Genomic DNA, 23851 nt, shown 5'->3' with positions numbered 1-23851 from the left:
ATTTATTTGAAGTCCAAGCTTAAACTTAAACACCAGGGACTGTATAGTTCTGCAGGTTTTTCCTTAGTCGTCTTCGGTCAAGACTATGTCTGTTTATTGTCCAAATCCAATCATTTTATCAAACAGATATTTCCAGCTATGAGAATGACATCGGAGAGTCATGCTCTGGGACTCAGTGTCCTGCCGCTTGCACCTTGATGCAAGCTGACAATCTTGGACAATCTGCGGGTCTGTGAGACAGTCCTCCCCCACCCTGGGGGGTCTGCCAAGGCTAATGACCCCCATAGCAGCTCTGGATTACCGACATGGCTGGGATCCAATTGTATGGGAGTCAGCCATTTCCCACCGCCGGAAACAGGAAGCTGTGTATGAGTTCAGTTTTAACTGTCCTTGTTTTCTTTTCTTTTTATAAAAAAAAAAGTTACCCCATTTATTCCATATTTTTCTTTTTTTATCAAAATCATCTCTAATGGTGCAGCCCACCATGGGGTCTTTGGTTCTAGTACGTTTTGGTACTTCCTCCATACTTTAAATAAATAATTCTCTTTCTAGGACTATAATCGGTGCCTTGCCTTGGCACTCTGGCACTCTCATAGGCACAAGGAAGGGCACCCTGCAAAGAATGGATGTTGCAGTTGGCCAACGCCTGCAGGGATCAGCATGACAGGATGCCCACTCCATGGCCAGAAAGCATTACTCTTTCCATGCTTCTGGGCACATAAACACTTCTCTCAGATGGAAGGTTGTTCAAGAGAAGAGAAGAGAAGAGAAGAGAAGAGAACTTGTGATGATGTCAGACTCTCCACCTGCTGATCTGACAGATCTTCCGTTTTGTGATGTCATGGATTCCAGGGAAACATGGAGGAAGCAACAACACCTGGAGCTGGCAGAAGGATGGGGTGGTGGCTCCTCCCTGTTCTGGCACTCACTACTTTCTGCCCCACCCATGCCGAGGAAACCACCTGCGAGTAAGTGGGGAGAGAGGCCAGACATGGGGAGGGGGCAGGAGGGGGAATCCCATCCACCAACTCCAGAATGTGGTCTTGAAGAGAAGGGAGGCACAACTGACCCATGGCTGCTCTCACTCCCTTTCATTGTGGTGGGTCAAAACTAGCATGCAAAGACAGTCTGTTCTCAGAGGGCATGTTCCTCCCTCTCTCAGAATACTAGAATCCATCTGGGTCACACAAGGAAGTGGAATGGGGGACCAGTCAGGGGGACAGACAAAAGGAAATATTTCTTTTCTAGAAGGAGGACAGAGGGAGGGTGCGAGAGAGAGGTAGAAAATAGCTTACTAATTTGGATTTGCTGAGCAGTCCATTTTTGCCTCTGGCCCCACCCACCACTGAGATGTGGCCCTCAGAAGACAATGTGGCCCCTGGCCTCGAAAAAGTTCCCTCCTCCCTGGGAGTGATGGGCATTTGGGGGGCATCCAGAAGTGCAGCTGGGCATATCCAGTTTCATCTCTCTCTTCCCAAGATGGCCAAGAGGAGGGGACTGACCAATATTTGGGGCAAACTGGGGGGAGGTGGTATATATGTAATGGCTCTGATCTTCTGTAGATGGCAATCTGTGTCTTGCTTTCCAGCGGAGTCTGCGGAAGGCGTCCCCTGGCGGACAGCCATAAGCTCCTCCGGGTTGTGGGCGGCAGCAACGTTCTCCCCGGAACGTGGCCCTGGACGGTCAGCTTCCAAATACTTACTTATACAGGATACTTCAGTATCTGTGGAGGCTCCCTGATCAGCCCTCGATGGGTCCTCAGTGCAGCCCACTGCTTTCAAGAACCAAAGTAAGCAAAGGGTTCCCAAGAGGTGTGGTCACGGGGTCTACAAACCTGGCACCCAGGGCGGGGGCATCTCATGGGAGCAGAAATAAAAAATTTCCTTCCAGTAGCACCTTAAAGACCAACTAAGTTAGTTCTTGGTATGAGCTTTCGTGTGCATGCACACTTCTTCAGATACACTGAAACAGAAGTTGCCAGATCCTTCTATATAGTGAGAAGGTGGGGAGGGGTATTACTCAGAAGGGTGGTGGGAATGGGAGATTGGCAGATAGCTGAGATGAGCCTGTTGACGACTCTTAATGACTGCAATAGGTCTTACAGGAAAAGGCAAGGGGTGAGAAGGTGAAAAATGGCTTAGTCATGTATAATGAGATAAGAATCCAATGTCTCTGTTCAGACCAGGTCTCTCCATGGTTTTAAGTTTGGTAATGAGTTGCAATTCAGCAGCTTCTCTTTCCAGTCTATTTCTGAAATTCCTTTGTAGTAAAACAGCTACTTTGAGATCTTGTATAGAATGTCCTGGGAGATTGAAGTGTTCTCCTACTGGTTTCTCTGTTTTGTGAGCAGAGTCCCACCTTCTGCCTTCAGAGGGGTGGCTGCTGTCAGCATCACAGTGTGTCAAAGAGCCATCCTCCAGTGCTATCCAAAGAAGTTGTTGACCTTTTTTTAGGATTGAAGTTGTTGGGCTGTTTTATGATTTTACCCCAAAGTTAGTTGTTGAGCTCTTTTTTTTTTAGAATTCAGAAGCCCAGTAACAACCCTCATCAATGGCAGGACTGATCTGAAATGGAGATCAATTTGTTTGTTTGTTTGCTTGCTTGCTTGTTTCATAAACTTAAATGACTTCGGAGGGTGGTTGATCACTGCCAGTTTTTGATAGTGGATAGAAGATCACAACCGACTTGAAGTTGGGCATGCCTGGTCCAGCAGTTCTCCTGCAAAACTTGAAAGGACAATGGGACTAAGCTGGCCCCCTACTCTTTGATTCATGTTTCTGAGACTCATCCTATAGGCTCTTTTGACTATGAAGTGTTACTGAAGTTTTCAGTTCATACGCAGGCCCACAAATCTGCAAACTGGACAACCCTTTTGGAGTTCTTTTGAGAAACTTTTGCTCCAGAATTTGCCACTCCAGGGTTTAATGAAAACAGCAGAGGTAGATGAAAAGTCAAATTTATTACATTAAAAAAAGGAGAGCAATTGGCATATTTACTAGAGATTTTAAACAGAATTAATGAATAGCAAGGTTTGTAAGAATGCATGCGTTGGGCTAAAGCGTCCTTTAGAAACCAATATTTCATGAAAACAGTGTACAAAAAAAAATTGTTTGGGGCAAATTGCTCTGCAAATGTGTGTACATTAAGTGCAATTTACACTAAAACAATGATGAATTTTTATGAGAACTTTTTTTAAAAATGACACGGAGAAGATTAGAAACATGATAGGAACCAAAACCAAAACCCCAAATGTAATTTCCAAAGATTTCCCTCCACCCCATGGATCAAAGCAACTCTTCATCGCTTCATCACTTTACTTAAAACTTTGCCCCAGTTTGATGAGGGACCACCGATGAGTAAGTTGTTCGCATCTGGTTTTCCAGATCCACCTGGTGGCATTATGCGGGAAGGGAGATGTGCAGCTCAGAACCAAATTGTGGAAGGGGAATGAGGCAAAGGGCGGTGAGGCCTGCCTGCTGCCCTCTCTCCTCAGACCCAGCTGTGCTCCCTGTACTCCAACATCCAGCCAACTTCAGCTGACCTTCATTTTGTTCAGGAGCACAGTCCCCCACTCTGTGCATATTCTTTGTTCCAGGGAAATACCAAATATCACTCTGTCGATTGGTGCCAACCGTGTCTCCGACCCCGGTCCCGATGCCCAGAGGCGCTCAATCAAGAGGCTGCTCAACCACAAGCAATACGTGCGCTTCTGGAACAAAACCTACAGCAAAATACACAACGACATTTCCTTGGTGGAGCTGAACGAGCCAGTCAACTGCACGGACTATATTCAGCCAGCCTGCTTGCCAGACGAAAGCGTGGCGGTTTCCAAGCTCGGGCACTGCTATATCAGTGGTTTTGGCATCATGGACCCGACAAGTGAGATCTGCAGGGAAACCAGGCCCCCAGAAGGAGTGGCCTGGCTGTGTGCCTAAAGTAAATTTGCAGACCACACCTTTCCTGCCCATTAGTTTCGCCAAAGAAACGTAATAGCAATGGTAGTCAGGGTGGAAATTACAGTGGCTGCATTTGTGGTCCTGAATCTTGATTCCCGCATTGTAGGGGGTTAGGCTGGATGACCCTTAGAGTCCCTTCCCACTCTAGGATTCTAAGTTGGTAGTTACGGTTGGGCTGTGTTTGTTTTGAGAGCCATTCCATTTCTCGGCTTCTGGACAGATCGCCTTCTCCAGACATAGATGCTGGCCCCCAGAACTCAGCTCACTAATGGCTTTGCATGAAGAAGATTGAGTTTCAATCTCTGGGTAGGGCTGGTGGAAACTCCTCTCTACCTCTGCTGTCGCTCAGTGTATGCAATACTAGGACAGATGGAGAGATAGGGAGGGAGAGATGTGGTTTCAGGAGGAAGCAGAGAGTTTTGGGGTGCATTATAAAACTTCTGTATTTGTGAAAATAATGTACAAAAAATGCATTATATTAGGGGAAATGGCTTTGCAGAAAGGTTTCTCTTAGGAGAAATTCGTATCCAAATTCCTGGTGAGTTTTTTTAAAAATTCAGAAAGTGATGCATGAACAGGGAGATAATAATAATAATAAATTTTATTTATATCCCGCCCTCCCCAGCCGAAGCCGGGCTCAGGGCGGCTAACAACACTAAAATAGTGCAACATTATAAAAAACATCATAAGAATTAATTAAAATCAAAATTGATGGCAACCATAAACTAAAGTATTGTAAAGATTGCCAAAGGAGGGAGTCAGGCTGTGCCCTGGCCAAAGGCCTGGTGGAACAGCTCTGTCTTGCAGGCCCTGCGGAAAGATGTCAAGTCCTGCAGGGCCCTGGTCTCTTGTGACAGAGCGTTCCACCAGATCGGAGCCACAGCCGAAAAAGCCCTGGCTCTAGTTGAGGCCAGCCTAACCTCTCTGTGGCCTGGGACCTTCAAGATGTTTTTATTTGAGGACCGTAAGTTCCTCTGTGGGGCATACCAGAGATCCAAATTAAAAACAGAAAAATAATGAGGAAAACAGCAGTTGACAGGTTAACCCATCACAAGTGAACCCCAACAAATTCCCTGGGATTTACTCTGGAAACAATAGAGGAATGAGTGAAACACCAAAGAATGCATTTTCTTGAGACCCCAGGGGGGTTTGCCATATTGGTCCCAATGTGTTTTGTTCTAAAGGGGGAGGAGGGATGTGGTTTCAGGTGGAAACGGAGTCTTGGGGTCTCCAGGACCCCCCCAGAAACCTGGAGCTATCCCTACTCTGCAGCCTGACATACCCTTGTCTCTGATCTCACCCTCAGATATTAGGGGCGGTTAGGGGGGTGATATTGCTGCACCTGCCTTCATGTCTCTCTCCTTTAGTCCTGGGGGTGCAGGTGGGGTGGGGAGTGAAATCTGAACTGAGCCTCCCCCTCCCCCCACTTTCCCTTTCTGCTCTCAGCGAAAAAAATGCCCGACATCATGCAGGAGGGGGCTGTTGACATCATCCCCAGGTCGACTTGCAGCAGCCCGGACTGGTGGTACCACTATATTCTCGAGGAAAACATCTGTGCTGAAAATTTGGAAAGAGGCACTACTATGTGCCAGGTGGGTGAAGCTATGACAAAATCAAGGCTATGGGTTTGGTTTGGGGGTGAAACCTTCTCATGCTCCTGGAACAGCAGAGCTCTTGCTCTGAACATGCAAAACTCACCTGCAATTCAGCTTCCAGCATCTCAGGCAGTAGCTGTGAGAGAAGGGGAAGGCCACTCCAGGGAGAAATCTTTGGAGAGCTGCAACTGGCTTGAGCAGAAAATGCACGGCGAGACTTACCAGTGGAAAACTTGGCACAAGGCATTCGCTTAAACATGAATGCCCTCCTTGGAGTTCAGGGGTCTTCCTTTACAGACACAGGGCAGATGATCCCCTTTGCCCTCAGCATCCCTCCAAGCTCTGCTCAAGAGGTTGCCACCCTTAGCATCTGGACTCAGAAGGAGTCACAACCCAAGTAGGGGCCATTGCCTCACTGGTGGATATGAGTCCTTTAATGCCCAAACCACCAAAAAGGTCAGCTCAATTTTACGTTAGATATTTGCCAAAAGAGAAAATCCCACAGTGGAAGGGTGTCAACAAAAGTTGCTACATTACTGGAGATGCCGCAAGAGACTGACGGTGGTGTTCTAGTGATGAGCAGAGCTGCACTCCAAACAGCTGACCTCGGTTCGGTTTTCAGCAGACACAAAAAGCCCTACTTTGTCCTGGTTGGCTTGAGCGTGGTGCTGAGAAATCCAGTGTTGCTGGTTCGATCCCTGTATGGGACAACTGCAAAGAGTTGGACTAGAGGATTCTCAGGGACCCTTCCAACTCCCCAATTCTATGACCTTCAAGATGCAGAGCAGGGGCTCTGTTTCTGAGCTACAGCCTTCCCTTAGATTAGATGAGCTTCCTTGGAAGTTCACCTAGGCCAACCATCGGCTCAATGGATGGTCCAGGGTGCAGGATGCATCTCTGTGATGCTTCCAGCCGGAGTTTGCATATGACATCTTCACAAACCTTTCCTCTTACAAAGCTCCGCTTCTGAGCCATCGGGCTGTCAGCATGCTCCTCCTCACAGGAGCCTTTTCTCTCCCGCTTGCAGGGCGACAGCGGCGGCCCCCTCATGTGCCGGGAGCAGAGGTCCGAACGCTACTGGGTGATTGGAATCACCAGCTGGGGACCACCATTCTGCGGCCAGAAAAAGAAGCCGGGGGTCTACGCCTCCACGCAGTTCTACATCGACTGGATCAGGAAGATGACCAAGGAGGACTTTTCCCCACACAAAAAACCACCGCTAATGGCACAGCCCCGGCCTACGCCACGTCCACACCTACCTCCAACGCCACAGCCCCAACCGGGACAAAATGGGCATGTGCCATATCCCAGGCCCCCTAAAGCAGACGGGGTCACCAGGCCATGGCCACCCCCCAAGACCACTCCCCAGACCCCTCCTAAGGTCTGGCCCACCACCAGGCCATGGCCACCCCCCAAGACCACCCCCCAGACCCCTCCTAAGGTCTGGCCCACCACCAGACCTTGGCCACCCCCCAAGACCACTCCCCAGACCCCTCCTAAGGTCTTGCCAACCACCAGACCTTCGCCACCCCCCAAGACCACTCCCCAGACCCCTCCTATGGTCTTGCCAACCACCAGACCTTGGCAACCCCCCAAGACCACCTCCCAGACCCATCCTGTGGTCTGGCCCACTACCAGACCTTGGGGACCCCCCAAGACCACCCCCCAGACCCATCCCATGTCCTGGTCCACTCCCAGACCCAACTTCCATCACACACGGTGGACCAAAGGAGGGGGTCACAGGGGCATTATATGGTACATGCCTCCCGGAACGAGGCCCACGGGACTGGGTGCCTCGACTCCCCCCCAGCGCCCAATCTGGGGCCTAACGCCTCCTCCGTGGTCCATGAAGCCGATAAGGTGGCATCTGAGGACAAGGGCCAACTTGCAGCATTGGCATGGGCAGATTTACAGGCCGTGGGTCACAATTCGCACACCCGCACAAGGGATTGAGTCCAGGTTGCTGAAGCCGCTGCAATGGCAAGTTCCGGCGCCACCCGGGAGCCAAATGGAAGTGGCCCCTAGCTCAGCCGAGGGCTGATAAGGACTGCCAGGCTTGCGTGGCAATGCCAGGGGTGCCCGTGGGCATGGTGGGTGGGCTGCCCCTGCCAGATCTCAGAGCCCACGATCCGTCCTTTGCTGGTAACAAACTAAATGCATCTTCTCCCCATTTGATTTTCTTCTTCTTCTAACTTCGCCCGTAATGGATCACGTGCGCAAAATTCATCTCATTGCCTCGCCACCATTTCCTCAGAGTTTCTCAACCTGGCTTGAATATGAAGTTGAATGGGGACTTAATACTGCAAACAGCTTGTTGGTGACACTTTTTAACAAAATAAAAAAATCAAAGTTCTCAAAATGAATAAAACCACGAATGAATGGATCAACAGGTGTGTGTTGGTGTGCTGCTTTTCACAACCCAACAATCCAAAGCAACAGCACTCCTGAATCATGCTTGGGAGGCTGTAAGGTGAATTATTTGTGTCACCTGCTGTGATCTGCTTCTCTTATTTCAGCTGCAGATCCAGGCTGTTCCCTGGAAGCTGCAAGGCTCTATTGCATGCATGAGGGCCGACCAAATAATAATAATAATAATAATAATAATAATAATAATAATAATAATAATAATATAATTTATTATTTATACCCCGCCCATCTGGCTGGGCTTCCCCAGCCACTCTGGGCGGCTTCCAAAAGAATATTAAAATACCATAATACATCAAACATCAAAGTTGTTGAGCCTTTTTTTAGGATTGAAGTTGTTGAGCTTTTGGTGGTTTTTCCCCAGGAAATAAACAGGAACAGGGGCCTGATTAAACCGACCAGTGCACCACATGAAAGGGATTCCTGAAGCCATGGTGCTCCCTGGAGATGCAGCCAAATCTTGTTTTCCAGTCGCAGGTGCATGCTTGAAAGCTCCAGGTCCAAACAGTTTTCTTTCTGAGCCAGTGTGGTGTAGTGGTTAAGAGCGGTAGTCTCGTAATCTGGTGAACCAGGTTCGCGTCTCCGCTCCTCCACCTGCAGCTGCTGGGTGACCTGGGCTAGTCACACTTCTTTGAAGTCTCTCAGCCCCACTCACCTCACAGAGTGTTTGTTGTGGGGGAGGAAGGGAAAGGAGAATGTTAGCCACTTTGAGACTCCTTCGGGTAGTGATAAAGCGGGATATCAAACCCAAACTCTTCTTTTGTTCTTCTTCTTCTTTCTGCCCCAGCTCTTTCTCGGGCAAAATCTGCATTTTACCACTGAATTGTTCCCATCAATTCAATGGTAAAATGAGAGTTTTCCCAGAGGAAAGAGCCAGGACAAAACCCCCCAAAAACCCTGCTTGGACACAGAGCTTAAAATCCCCGACCGAAACGCAGCAGCAAAGGAAGTCCCTTGAGCCAGTTACTGCCCCTCAGCTCATAAAGCTGTTGTGTGGGTTAAGGGTGGAAAGGAAGAACCATTGTCGCCACCTTGAACAACATGGGGGGGGGAGTGGGATAGAAACTGAAATATACTCGGAGTCGAGAGTGGATTTCATGCTCTTTATTCAGCTTATAGTGGTGAGGAGGAATGGAAGTTCCCCAGAATGTCTGCTTTATATACATTATTTACACAATGGGCCCCACCTGATTGGCTAATTCTGGGATTCTCCTGTAGGCCAATCAGGTTGCGGATTCACTTCCACCTGGAGCTGGATTGGGTGGCTCCTGTGGGCCAATCAGACTGCTGCATTCTGGAACCTATTGTTCTAGGACCAATCAGACTACTGCATTCTGAATCCTATTGTTCTAGGACCAATCAGACTGCTGCATTCTGAATCCTATTGTTCTAGGACCAATCAGACTACTGCATTCTGAATCCTATTGTTCTAGGACCAATCAGACTACTGCATTCTGAATCCTATTGTTCTAGGACCAATCAGACTACTGCCTTTTGGATCCTATTCAACTCAGTACATAACAGAAACACAATAAATAAAGGTATCAAGGCATTTATACCCCATCCCACGTTGCTTCCTGCCAGTGCCTGCATTGCAGCTTCCTGATGATAAAATTCTGCAGTTTTAAACATCCCAATCATTCCATGTTTTGGTTGTTTCAGCAAATGGCAGGAGGAGGAAGATGGCACTGCAATCCTCTGCTCACATCTGGACAGCTGCTGCACTAAGCAGTGATCCAGTTTAAAGATGCAAAGCAGAAAGGATGTGGGTTTGGGGGAAGGCAGGACAGGAAAAGGGTGAAGATCTTTCAGATGGGATTTTGAAGAAATAAAAAAGCATTGGTCACAAATCCAAGAGAGCCAGTGTTGTTAGAGTGTGGCATAGAGTGTGGATTCCCTGCCAGCAGAGCGCAATGCGCACCTGTCTGCAGGCTTCTCACCTGTGGATCGCCACAGCTCTGTGGGATGTAAAACACAAGAGCAGTCAAGTACAACATTCCTAGAGTGAACATGTTTGACCATAGGGAGGAATGTTTGTCCAGCCAGCAGGAAAACTTCCTGTTTCCTTCTGGGCTGGGACAGACTTCCTCTGCATGTGACTAGAGGTGGGCATGGCCTCACCTGTGCAGGTAACGACAAAAGCACAGGGCAGGGCAGCCATCTCTCTCTCTTTCACCACATGCATCAAAGAAGCAACAGCTGCTTAGCCAAAGATGCTTCCAGCCAAGAGTGGACAAAGGGACTGTCTCTTTATGAGATAGATTCCAAGTGTATGTTACTTTTCTAAGCTAAGTCTGCCTTCTGGGATCCGACTGTGAACAGAATGTGAGTAAACTCTTTTTATACTTTTATAGAAGACTGTGTCGTGTCTTATCTTTTATGAGGGAATAAGGGGAAAATACCAGAACAGTTATTATAGAGGCTTTAGCGAGCCTGAGCAAAACGCATCCGCTGCAAAATTTAAAAGAGGGGAATGTTACTCTGCTGAAATTGTGGAACTTGTTAACACAAGTTGGATAAGGATATAATCAGACAATATATCCTCTCCCGCATCCCAGAACATTCCCACAAAGGGTTAGTGGCCCCAGCATTACATGTTTTTGTGTATTTTTGAAGGATTGCGATTTTGAGTTGAGTAATATTTTTCTGAGAGAACTTCCTGGTAAGCACATGGTCCTTTGTTCTATTGTGCAGTGGGGGTGAAGCAACCCCTCCCTCAGAGTTCACAGTGACCCAAAGCAGTTTTGTATTTTGTTTTGTATTTTGAGATTTTTGAGATTTTGATTTTAAAATTTTGACAAATTTTTGAATATTTTTCACATTTTTGAATTCTAAGATGGCTAGAGCAGCTTTTGATAGTGATGCAAAACTAGGAATGCCTGTGCTAAATGAGTACAATTTTGTGCACTGGAAAAAGCGCTTAATAGCATTTCTAGATTAAAAATACGTTTTGGATGCTCTAGAGAACCCTCAGCCTACAGGAGCAACTGAGGAAGATTTAGCCAAGATAAGAGCTTGGAAGGACAAAAACAGCGAAGCCAGACACATAATTTCGAGTGGACTTTGTGATGAGCATCTATTAATAAATAGTCAAGATGATGCATCTCAAATCTTAAGTAATATTGAGCGCATGTATCAAGAATCTACCAAGAATTCCTACAGAACCTTGATGTGTAAATTAACCAGACTGAGGATGAATTCAAAAGAAGAACTCACAGAGCACATCAACAAATTTACTGAGATTATTCAAAGGATTGATCTTATTCCTAAGCCTTTTGATGAAGATACAAAGACATCATTTTTACTATCATCCCTCGGACCAATGTTCGATTCATTTGTTAGCATAATGGACTACAGAGAAGATCTAACTTTTAAAGACCTGACCAGTCACTTAAGGGAGGAATGCAGAGAGAGAGCTGAGTCTCCAGTAAGAAATGCTAGAAGCAAGGGCAGTTATTATGCGTCTAGGCAATTTACAAAGTCCAGAGAGATGCCCAAGAAAGTGGTTTGCTTCAATTGCAACAAGGAAGGGCACATTGCAAAGAACTGCAAAGCTCCTAGGACAAGGAAACCCCACCCCTTTCAGCCAAAAGGGGAAAAGAAGGGGAAATCTGAATGCACTTTGCTACTACAAGAAAGGAATTTAGCTGTCCAGAATTGTGAAAAATGTTGGGTAATTGTTGTAATAAGTGGATTATTGATTCTGGGGCAAGCTCACATTTCTCATTTGAAAATGACTATTTTAATGACAAACCTAGACAGCATCTTAAAAAGCAGAGACATCACCTTGCCAACAAAGGTCTGTATAGTTAAAGCTCTGGTTTTCCCAGTAGTGATGTATGGAAGTGAGAGCTGGACCATAAAGAAGGCTGATCGCCGAAGAATTGATGCTTTTGAATTCTGGTGCTGGAGGAGACTCTTGAGAGTCCCATGGACTGCAAGAAGATCAAACCTATCCATTCTTAAGGAAATCAGCTCCCTGGAAGGACAGATCCTGAAGCTGAGGCTCCAAGACTTTGGCCACCTCATGAGAAGAGAAGACTCCCTGGAAAAGACCCTGATGTTGGGAAAGATGGAGGGCACAAGGAGAAGGCGACGACAGAGGACGAGATGGTTGGACAGTGTTCTCGAAGCTACCAACATGAGTTTGACCAAACTGCAGGAGGCAGTGGAAGACAGGAGTGCCTGGCGTCCAGGGGGTCATGAAGAATCAGACACGACTAAACGACTAAACAACAACAAAAAATTTAATGAGATAAATGATGAAGTATCGGAAATTGAGATTGCAGATGGCAACATTGTTAAAGCAAAAGGTGCAGATTGCATGGACTTGAAATTCAATATAAACAATGAATCTATTGAATCCACAGTTTCTAGAGTTTTGTATGTACCACAACTGAGCTGCAATTTACTCAACGTGTCCACTTTGGACAGAAAAGGTTTCCAGATTACGTTTGGAAATGGAGAGTGCAATGTGACTAAAAACGGTAAAGTGTTTGTACAAGCCAAGCTAGTAAATGGTGTATATGAGATTGATCTTTCAGAGAACCAGTCTGCAAAAGTAGCACATTCCAGCCAGAAGGATGAGGCAGACCTGGGCCTATGGCACAGAAGGCTTGGACACAGAGACACCAGCGTTATTCTGGATCTACAGAGAAGAGATCTTGTAAGAGGTTTGCAGGTAACAAAGAGCAACAGAGCTCCAGTATAAGCTGTGTTACTGAAAAGGCTGTAAAACCTTCATTTCCACGTTGTACAGAACACAGAAGCACCAAAGTGCTTGACATTGTGCACACTGACTTATGTGATGATGACTTTGTTGATGATTTTTCAAAGTAAAGAGCTGAAAAAAGGACAAGATGCAATAAATGGTGATATTGCGGCTCTAAAAAAGAATACAGGAAGAAATGCTTGATCAGATAGCAATCTCAGAAATGCATGAAAGAGAATGAATTCTCTGCTTCTGTGGGATCCCCGAAACACCAAATGAGGACATCGAAGCAAAACTGAGAAAAGAGTTGGCGACCTGGCTGGGAGTACAAGAGGATCAGTTAACAATGGACATTGACAAGATCTTCAGGATCAAACCAGATCATGGAAAAACCTTTAAGGGACCTGGTAATTGCATGGTTTTCCTTAATTCAAGATTACTGAAAGACAAGATATTGCAAAAAAGAAAGTTGATAATCGACGGGAGAAATATTCTAATTTACAAAGAAATCCCAAAACGTCTGTTGAAAAAGAGACAAACGTACCAGACTCTGACAGAGGCATTGAAGACAAATGAAATTAGATACAAGTGGGAATTTCCTGAAGGTATTTCCTTCATTTACAAAGACAGAAGAAAGACCATTAGATCCCCAGAAAAATTAGGAAATTATTGGCGGAAATATAAAAGAGACCTGGGAGGGGGTACAGCTCAAGAAAGAGAAGAAAGAGGTGAAGGACAGGAAAGTCCAGGAGGAAAATAAAAGAAACAGAAGCTCTCATAACTATTTTACTGTACTTAAATGCAATTCCATATTTTATGTTGGTATTTGATTTTGTGTTTAATAAAGATTAATGAACTTGAACATTATATCGTGGAACATCAATGGCTTGAACAATAAGGTGAAAAGGCACAAAACCTAGCATATTGTAAGAAAGAAATATTGGGATGCCATTTGTCTCCAGGAAACACATATAGCAAAGAAACATGACAAAGTTTTGATAAATAATAAATTAGGAACAGAATATATAGCATCAGATGCTTCCAAAAAGAGAGGAATAGTTATATACATAAATCAAAAGATAGATGCAAAAATCCTATTTAAAGATAATGAAGGAAGAATGTTAGGAATACAATTGACAAAAGGTAGAGGATAAAATAATCTTGGTTGGGGGTATACGCACCAAATGGAAATAAAACAAACTTCTTCAAAAAAAAACCTTGAAGATTAGCTATTAGAATACAGTAAGGACAGTATGATCATTATGGGATACTTCAACGGAGTAATAACTCTGGATCTAGATAGAACGGAGAGAGAGACAACATCAAGATAAGGGAAGCTCCCAAGAGAGAAAGGAGAGAGAAACATATAAAGGACAGACAATATACCTTCTATTCATATGCTTAAAAATCAGCCAGTCGTATGGATGCAATCTGGACGTCAAACAATCTAATACCTTTTATAAGTAAAATTGAGATCCTCCCGAAAACGATATCAGACCATAATCCAGTAATGATGGAACTAAGATACAATAAAATTAAAAACAGAAGTTGGAGGTTGAATTTTATGCCATTTGTTCTTTGTGTCCCTTTTCTTTGAGTGGTTTAAAATATCTGATGCAATTGCAGCGAGGTTTCTCTTTCAACTTTTTTTGCAAACCCTTGGCCTCTATACCCAGTTAGGGGGTGTCACATTTAAATCTCCCGCTCTGTGATCTAAGAAAACCATCCATCTATGCATGTCTCTTCCTGGAAACCAAGGTTCCCATACAGCACAAATGTAAGAAGGACTGCTGTCCCCCCCCCCCCCCCGGTGCTAGTCCTACTCAGAGGAAAGCTACTGAAATTAATGGGCCTAAGTCACATTGGCACTGGGCAACAGAATCATAGAGCAGTAGAATTGGAAGGGATTCCCAGGGGTCATCTAGTCCAACCCCCTGCAATGCAGGGATCTCAGCTAAAGCATCAGTCATAGAATCATAGAATCATAGAGTTGGAAGAGACCACAAGGGCCATTGAGTCCAACCCCCTGCCAAGCAGGAAACACCATCAGAGCACTCCTGACATATGGTTGTCAAGCCTCTGCTTAAAGACCTCCAAAGCAGGAGACTCCACCACACTCCTTGGCAGCAAATTCCACTGTCGAACAGCTCTTACTGTCAGGAAGTTCTTCCTAATGTTTAGGTGGAATGTTCTTTCTTGTAGTTTGGATCCATTGCTCCGTGTCCGCTTCTCTGGAGCAGCAGAAAACAACCTTTCTCCCTCCTCTATGTGACATCCTTTTACATATTTGAACATGGCTATCATATCACCCCTTAACCTCCTCTTCTCCAGGCTAAACATGCCCAGCTCCCTTATCCATTCCTCATAAGGCATCGTTTCCAGGCCTTTGACCATTTTGGTTGCCCTCCTCTGGACACGTTCCAGTTTGTCAGTGTCCTTCTTGAACTGTGGTGCCCAGAACTGGACACAGTACTCCAGGTGAGGTCTGACCAGAGCAGAATACAGTGGTACTATTACTTCCCTTGATCTAGATGCTATACTCCTATTGATGCAGCCCAGAATTGCATTGGCTTTTTTAGCTGCCGCGTCACACTGTTGGCTCATGTCGAGTTTGTGGTCAACCAAGACCAAAACTGTCAGTGACAGATGGCAACCAAGTTTTCTGGAAATTTATTCTTAATCTGGAAATTTAGCCTTGATCAGTCCCCCTTCTGTGTCCAGCTGTGGTTTGCCAATAGAGCCGAATGCAGACTTGTTTTAGTGGCTGGATGAGGCCCATCTGGTCCTGCATCCTGTTCTTACAGTACGTACCACCCAACTTCATTCCAGCTTCTGATTGGATTCCAGGATGTCCCATTTTGACTTTCGCTTGAGTCACATGATGGAAAAATCAGAGATATGTCTTCAAGAAGTTGTATAGTTACTTATTTCCTTGCCCCAGAGGGGTCACATAACTCCTTACCTTCCAACATTTCTCTGATGAAAATATGGACATCCTAAGAAAAAGCGGGACATTCAAGGATCAAATCAGAACCTGGGTCAGATCCCGTAAATCCAGGACATCCCTGGAAAATAGGGTCCCTGGGAGGGTCCGCTGTTGTATACAGTTTGAGTGTGTACAGGTAATGCAGGGAGAAAGGGGCACATGGAACAGAAAGGAGCCCTTTGCACACACAACTTGACTCCAGAACATAGGCATTTGGGCATGGTGCCGAAGAGAAGAGAAGAGAAGAGAAGAGAAGAGAAGAGAAGAGAAGAGAAGAGAAGAGAAGAGAAGAGAACTGGTGATGATGTCAGACTGTCCACCTGCTGATCTGACAGATCTTCCATTTTGTGATGTCATGGATTCCAGGAAAACATGGAGGAAGCAACAACACCTGGAGCCGGCAGAAGGATGGAGTGGTGGCTCCTCCCTGTTCTGGCCCTCGCTGCTTTCCGCCCAACCCATGCCAAGGAAAGCAACTGCGAGTAAGTGGAGAGAGAGGCCAGATATGGGGAGGAGGCAGGAGGGGGAATCCCATCCACCAACTCCTTCTGGATGTGGTCTTGAAGAGAAGGGGGGCACAACTGACCCCATGGCTGCTCTCACTCCCTTTCATTGTGGTGGGTCAAAACTAGCGTGCAAAGACAGAGTCTGTTCTCAGAGGGCATGTTCCTCCCTCTCTCAGAATACTAGAATCCATCTGGGTCACACAAGGAAGCGGAATGGGGGACCAGTCAGGGGGACAGACAAAAGGAAATATTTCTTTTCTTGAAAGAGGACAGAGGGAGGGAGGGAGAGGTAGAAAATAGCTTACTGATTTGGATTTGCTGAACAGTCCATTTTTGCCTCTGGCCCCACCCACCACTGAGATGTGGCCCTCAGAAGACAATGTGGCCTCTGGCCTCGAAAAAGTTCCCTCCTCCCTGGGAGTGATGGGCATTTGGGAGGCATCCAGAAGCGCAGCTGGACACCTCCAGTTTCATCCCTCTCTTCCCAAGATGGCCAAGAGAAGGGGCAAACTGGGGGGAGGTGGTATATATGCAATGTCTCTGATACTCTGTAGATGGCAATCTGTTTCTTGCTTTCCAGCGGAGTCTGCGGAAGGCGTCCCATGGCAGGCAGCCATAACCTCCTCCGGGTTGTGGGCAGCAGCAACGCTTCCCCCGGAACATGGCCCTGGATGGTCAGCTTCCAAATAAAAACTTTTAGGGGATACTTCAGTTTCTGTGGAGGCTCCCTGATCAGCCCTCGATGGGTCCTCAGCGCAGCCCACTGTTTTCAGAAAGCAAAGTAAGCAAAGGGTTCTCAAGGAGTGTTGTCATGGGGTCTGCAAACCTGGCACCCAGGGCGGGGGCATCTCATGGGAGCAGAGTCCCACCTTCTGCCTTCAGAGGGGTGGCTGCTGTCAGCATCGCAGGGCGTCAAAACTCAGAGCCAGCCTCCAGTGGTATCCAAAAAGGGCCAAATTTGATGAAGTGAAGGGCCTTGAGGGCCGCCCTTTTTTTAGGATTGAATTTTTTAGGATTAGGAAGCCCAGGAACAGCCTTCATCAATTGCGGTTCTGATCTTGGTCGATTGTGGGCTGAGAAAGAAAATCTTTTCTCTGCCGCCAGTCTCATGCAAGCCTGAGATTCTCTTACTCCTCGTCCTCGTCCTCCTCCTCCAGCCGAGCCTTCTTCCTCCAAAGCCAGCTTGCTTTCCTTCCCCACCACCCGCTCTGTGCTTTGGGGGAGGGAGAGAGAGAAGCCCTGTGATAGTCTCCTCAGAGAGAAAGGGCTTGAATCCTTGTGCACTCCATCTGTCTCCTCAGATTTCTGAAAACTAATATAAAAATATAGTTAGACTTTTCTCACTTGTTTAGTTACTTGTCCATCTAGTACAGTGGTACCTTGGGTTACAGACACTTCAGATTACAGATGCTTCAGGTTACAGTCTCCACTAACCCAGAAATAGTACCTTGGGTTAAGAACTTTACTTCAGGATGAGAACAGAAATCATGCGGCAGTGGGAGACTCTATTAGGTAAAGTGGTACCTCAGGTTAAGACTAGTTTCAGGTTAAGAACGGACCTCCAGAATGAATTAAGTTCTTAACCCGAGGTACCACTGTAACTCTTTGGGTCTTTCATGATAATATCAAAACATAACTACTATATTTGTGAAATAGAGATCCATTTGTTTGTTTCTTTGTTTGCTTGCTTGCTTGTTTCATAAACTTAAATGACTTTGGAGGGTGGTTGATCACTGCCAGTTTTTGATACTGGATAGCAGATCAAAACCTACTTAAAGTTGGACATGCCTGGTCCAGCGGTGCTCCTGCAAAACTTGAAAAAAAGACACTGGGACTAAGCTGGCCCCCTTCTGTTTCATTCATGTTTCCGGGACTCATCCTATAGGTTCTTTCGACTATGTAGTGTTACTGAAGTTTTCAGTTCGCACGCAGGCCCACAAATCTGCAAACCGGACAAGCCTTTCTGGAGTTCTTTTGTGAAATTTTGCCCCAGAATTTGCCGCTCCAGAGTTTAACGAAAACAGCAGAGGTAGATGAAAAGTCAAATTTATTACACTAAAAGAAAGGACAGCAATGAGTAATGAATAGAAATGTGCTTAAGAATGCATGCATTGGGGTAAAGCGCCCTTTAAAATGCAATATTTATGCAATATTTCATGAAAACAATGTACACAAACAATTGGCTCGGGGGCAAATTGCTGTGCAATTTGTGTATGTTAAGAGCAATTTACACTAAAATGCTGATGAATTTTTACGAGGACTTTAAAAAAAAATGACGCGGAGAAGATTAGAAACATGATGGGAACCAACACCCCAAATGTAATTTCCAAAGATGTCCCTCCACCCCTTTAGCAAATTCATGCAAAGTCCCTCCACCCCTTCAGCAAAGCAATTCTTCATCGCTCCACTAATAACGTCGCCCCAGTTTGATGAGGGACCACCAATGAGCAAGTTGTTTGCATCTGGTTTTCCAAATCCACCTGGAACACAGTCCCCACTCTGTGCGTATTCTTTGTTGCAGAGAAATACCAAATATCAGCCTGTCGATTGGCGCCAACCGCATCTCCAACCCTGGCCCCGGTGCCCAGAGGCGCTGGATCAAGAGGCTGGTGAACCACGAACTCTTTGAGCACTTCTTGAATGATACCTACAGGAAAGTGCACAACGACATTTCCTTGGTGGAGCTGAACGAGCCAGTCAACTGCACGGACTATATTCAGCCAGCCTGCTTGCCGGATGACAGCGTGGTGGTTTCCTTGCTCAAGCACTGCTATGTCAGCGGTTTTGGAATTATAGACCCGAAAAGTGAGATCTGCAGGGAAACCAGGCCCCCAGAAGGAGCGGCCTGGCTGTGTGCCTAAAGTAAATTTGCAGACTACACCTTCCCTGCAGATCAATTTCACCAAAGAAACATAATAGCAATGGTAGTCAAGGTGGAAAGTTCAACTCCTGCGTTGTAGGGGGATGTGCTGGATGCCCCTTGGGGGTCCCTTCCCACTCTAGGAGTCTAAGTTGGTAGTTACACTTGGGTTGTGTACATCAGAAGCCCTGAGTCTTAGGGGTGAGGCAGGTGTGTGCGTGTTTCACAGGGCAGAAAGGGATAGAGATGGTTGGTTTTGAGAGCCATTCCACTTCACGGCTTCTGGGCAGATCACCTTCTCCAGACATAGATGCTTGCCCCCAGAACTCAGCTCAGTAATGATGGCTTTGCATGCAGAAGATAGAGTTTCAATCTCTGGATAGGGCTGGTGGAAACTCCTGTCTACCTCTGCAGTCGCTCAGTGTACGGAATACTAGGACAGATGGAGAGATAGGGAGGGAGGGATGTGGTTTCAGGAGGAAACGGGGAGTTTGGGGGTCTCTAAGGGCCCCCAGGTGACACAGGTGGTGCTGTGGGTTAAACCACAGAGCCTAGGACTTGCCAATCAGAAGGTCGGCGGTTTGAATCCCCGCAATGGGGTGAGCTCCTGTTGCTCGGCCCCTTCTCCTGCCAAGCTAGCAGTTCAAAAGCACGTCAAAGTGCAAGTAGATAAATAGGTACCGCTCCAGCGGGAAGGTAAACGGTGTTTCCGTGCGCTGCTCTGGTTCGCCAGAAGTGGCTTAGTCAGTTATGACTGGACCTAATGGTCAGGGGTCTCCTTTACCTTTAAGGGCCCCCAGAAACCAGGAATTCGCCATACTCTGCAGCCTGGCGTACCCTTGTCTCTGATCTCACCCCAGTCCATCAACTAAGTTTTACGGGGGTGATTCTGCTGCACATGCCTTCATGCCTCTCTCCTTTAGTCCTGGGGGTGCAGGTGGGGTGGGGAGTGAAATCTGAACTGAGCCTCCCCTCCCCCCCACTTTCCCTTTCTTCTATCAGCGAGAAAATTTCCCGACATCCTGCAGGAGGGTACTGTTGACCTCATCCCCATGGCGACATGCAGCAGCCCGGACTGGTGGTCCAATAGGATCCTCGAGGAGAACATCTGCGCTGGAGCCTTGGAAGGAGGCGTAGCTTCTTGCAAGGTGGTGAAGCTACAACAAAATCAAGGCTATGGGTTTGGCTTGGGGGCAAAACTCTCTGGTGCTCCTGGAGCAGCAGAGCCCTTGCTCTGAACATGCAAAACTTCTCTGGGATTCATCCTCCAGCATCTCAGGCAGCAGCCATGAGAGAAGGAGAAGGCCGCTCAGAGACCAAATCCTCACAGGAGCCTTTTCTCTCCCACTTGCAGGGCGACAGAGGCGGCCCCCTCATGTGCCGGGAGCAGAGGTCCGAGCGCTACTGGGTGGTTGGAGTCGCCAGCTGGGGACCGTCTGTCTGTGGTCAGGGAAAAAGGCCGGGGGTCTACACCTCCACACAGTTCTACCGTGACTGGATCAGGAAGACGACCAATGAGGACCTTTCTCTACCCAACCACCCACCGCCAATGGCACAGCCCCAGCTTATGCGACTGCCACACCCCCCTCCAAGGCCACAGCTCCAAATGCGACAAAATGGGAATGTGCCATATCCCAGGCCTTGGCCACCCCCCAACACCAGCCCTCAGATCCCTCCTGTGGGCTGGCCCACCACCAGACCATGGCCACCCCCCAAGGCCATTCCCCAGGGCCTTCCTGTGGTCTGGTCCACCACCAGACCATGGCCACCCCCCACGACCACCCCCCAGACCCCTCCTGTGGTCTGGCCCACCACCAGACCATGGCCACCCCCCAAGGCCATTCCCCAGGCCCCTCCTGTGGTCTGGCCCACCACCAGACCATGGCCACCCCCCAAGGCCATTCCCCAGGGCCTTCCTGTGGTCTGGTCCACCACCAGACCATGGCCACCCCCCACGACCACCTCCCAGAACCCTCCTGTGGTCTGGCCCACCACCAGACCATGGCCACCCCCCAAGGCCATTCCCCAGGGCCTTCCTGTGGTCTGGTCCACCACCAGACCATGGCCACCCACCACCACCACCACCCAGACTCCTCCTGTGGTCTGGCCCACCACCAGACCATGGCCACCCCCCAAGGCCATTCCCCAGGGCCTTCCTGTGGTCTGGTCCACAACCAGACCATGGCCACCCCCCACCACCACCACCCAGACCCTTCCTGTGGTCTGGCCCACCACCAGACCATGGCCACCCACCACCACCACCACCCAGACTCCTCCTGTGGTCTGGCCCACCACCAGACCTTGGCCACCCCCCAACACTACTCCCCAGACTCCTCCAGCATCCTGGTACACGACCAGACCTTTGCCACCCCCCGAGACCACCCCTCAGACACCTCCTGTGGTCTGGTCCACCAGCAGACCATGGCCACCCCCCAACACTACCCCCCAGACTCCTCCAGCATCCTGGTACACGACCAGACCTTTGCCACCCCCTGAGACCACCCCTCAGACACCTCCTGTGGTCTACCCCACAACCAAACCTTGGCCACCCCCCAGCACCACCCCCCAGACCCTTCCCATGTCCTGGTCCACCCCCAGAGCCAACTCCCATCCCACACGGTGGCCCAAAGGAGGGGGTCCCAGTCCCGTTATATCGGACATGGCTCCTGGAACAAGGCCCACGGGACCGGGCAACTCGACTCCCTCCCGGGGCCCAATCTGGGGCCTAACATCCATGCGGCTGGGAAGATTGCATCTGAGGACAAGGGCCCCAGCTTGGCATGGGCAGATTTACAGGCCGTGGGTCTCGATTCGCAGGCCGTGGGTCACAATTCGCACAGCCCCACCACAGATTGAGTCCAGGTTGCTGAAGCCGCTGCAATGGCAAGTTCCGGCGCCACCCGGGAGCCAAATGGAAGTGGTCCCTAGCTCAGCCGAGGGCTGATAAGGACTGCCAGGCTCGGGTGGCAATGCCAGGGGTGCCCGTGGGCATGGTGGGTGGGCTGCCCCTGCCAGATCTCAGAGCCCACGATCCGTCCTTTGCTGGTAACAAACTAAATGCATCTTCTCCCCATTTGATTTTCTTCTTCTTCTAACTTCACCCGTAATGGATCACGTGCGCAAAATTCATCTCATTGCCTCGCCACCATTTCCTCAGAGTTTCTCAACCTGGCTTGAATATGAAGTTGAATGGGGACTTAATACTGCAACTACAGCTTGTTGGTGACACTTTTTAACAAAATAAAAAAATCAAAGTTCTCAAAATGAATAAAACCACAAATGAATGGATCAACAGGTGAGTGTTGGTGAGCTGCTTTTCGCAACCCAAAGCAACAGCTCTCCTGAATCATGCTTGGGAGGCTGTAAGGTGAATTATTTGTGTCACCTGCTGTGATCTGCTTCTGTTATTTCAGCTGCAGAACCAGGCTGTTCCCTGGAAGCTGCAAGGCTCTATTGCAAACTTTCTTCAAAGAGGGCCAGATTTGATGCAGTGAACATGCGTGAGGGCAGACCAAAGTTGCTGAGCCTTTTTTAGGATTGAAGTTGTTGAGCTTTTTAGGGCTTTCCCCCAGGAAATAAACTGCAACAGGGGCTGGATTAAACTGGCCAGCAGACCAGATTAGTCTGGACTTTGCACGTGCCTGCTCTATTGGCTAAGCCAGGCCTGCTGTGATCTGCTTCTGTTCTTTCAGCTGCAGATCTAGGGTGCTGCAATGCTCTATTGGCTAAGGCAGGCCTACTTGCACCACATGAAAGGGATTCCTGAAGCCATGGTGCTCCCTGTAAGTAAAGGTAAAGGTACCCCTGCCTGTACGGGCCAGTCTTGCCAGACTCTAGGGTTGTGCGCTCATCTCACTCTAGAGGCCGGGAGCCAGCGCTGTCCGCAGACACTTCCGGGTCATGTGGCCAGCGTGACAAGCTGCATCTGGTGAGCCAGCGCAGCACACGGAACGCTGTTTACCTTCCCACTGGTAAGCGGCCCCTATTTATCTACTTGCACCCGGAGGTGCTTTCAAACTGCTAGGTTGGCAGGCGCTGGGACCGAACGACGGGAGCGCACCCCGCCGCGGGGATTCGAACCGCCGACCATGCGATCGGCAAGTCCTAGGCGCTGAGGTTTTACCCACAGCGCCACCTGCGTCCCTGTACCCTGTAGATGCAGCCAAACCTTGTTTTCCAGCTGCAGGTGCATGCTTGAAAGCTCCAGGTCCAAACAGTTTTCTTTCTGCCCCAGCTCTTTCCTGGGCAAAATCTGCATTTGACCACTGAATTGGAGGCAATTGTTCCCACCAATTCAGCGGAAAAAGGAGGGTTTTCCCAGAGGAAAGAGCCAGGACAAAACCCCCCAAAACCCTGCTTAGACACAGAGCTTTAAAGCCCCAACTGAAACACAGCAGCAAAGGAAGTCCCTTGAGCCAGTCACTGCCCCTCAGCTTAAGTCTATTTCATGAGGCTGTTGTGTGGGTTAAGGGTGGAAACGGAGAACCATTATCACTACCTTGAGCAACATGGGGGGGGGGATGGGATGGGATAGAAACGCAATAAATAAAGGTATCAAGGCATTTATACACCATCCCGCTTTTCTTCCTGCTGGTGCCTGCACTGCAGCTTCCTGATGATGAAATTCTGCAGTTTTAAACATCCCAGTTTGTTAGGAGTCATTCTGCAAAGAAACAGAAAAGATGATTGTAACTTTAAGAACCTTTTCTGTGAGTTCTGGGTGTGGTTTTCTAGGCTGTTTAGACACAGCTGGTGATGTGTATAAAAGAAAAGAAGTTGCAGTTTGAATTTTGCCTGCAGAGAGAGAACACCT

General features: G+C 48.0%; 2 protein-coding genes across 3 annotated transcripts; both read left to right on the top strand.

The window, feature by feature from the left end:
• Positions 1-822: 822 nt before the first annotated feature.
• LOC310686872 (uncharacterized protein) lies at positions 823-22240 on the top strand. Of its 2 annotated transcripts, XM_083461326.1 has the most exons (6): positions 823-968; positions 1589-1789; positions 3596-3879; positions 5403-5548; positions 6579-7465; positions 21835-22240. In XM_083461326.1, the coding sequence occupies exons 1-6, from the start codon at positions 859-861 to the stop codon at positions 21980-21982; spliced, it is 1776 nt and encodes a 591-aa protein (XP_083317452.1). In that variant the 5' UTR covers positions 823-858; the 3' UTR covers positions 21983-22240. The 2 variants fall into 2 exon arrangements, with proteins under 2 accessions (XP_083317452.1, XP_083317453.1); XM_083461327.1 differs by lacking the exon at positions 21835-22240 and having other exon boundaries at positions 6579-7938.
• Positions 16034-21534, top strand: LOC310688135 (acrosin-like; the record flags this gene model as incomplete). Its single annotated transcript, XM_083464260.1, has 6 exons — positions 16034-16154; positions 16759-16959; positions 18700-18983; positions 20041-20186; positions 20393-21384; positions 21498-21534. The coding sequence occupies exons 1-6, from the start codon at positions 16045-16047 to the stop codon at positions 21532-21534; spliced, it is 1770 nt and encodes a 589-aa protein (XP_083320386.1). The 5' UTR covers positions 16034-16044.
• Positions 22241-23851: the final 1611 nt, after the last annotated feature.

This window comes from Podarcis liolepis (assembly GCF_965112155.1).
Source record: "Podarcis liolepis genome assembly, chromosome: 10".
In the NCBI taxonomy this organism is placed as follows: Eukaryota; Metazoa; Chordata; class Lepidosauria; order Squamata; family Lacertidae; genus Podarcis; species Podarcis liolepis.
This window is presented reverse-complemented; position numbering and strand designations above follow the sequence as displayed.

Coding starts and splice junctions, on each gene's coding strand:
- LOC310686872 (XM_083461326.1), top strand. CDS start 859: ATGGAGGAAGCAACAACACCTGGAGCTGGCAGAAGGATGGGGTGGTGG. Junction 3,880..5,402: donor TGGCATCATGGACCCGACAA/GTGAGATCTGCA, acceptor TTCTGCTCTCAG/CGAAAAAAATGCCCGACATC. Junction 7,466..21,834: donor TGGCATGGGCAGATTTACAG/GCCGTGGGTCAC, acceptor GCAGATTTACAG/GCCGTGGGTCTCGATTCGCA.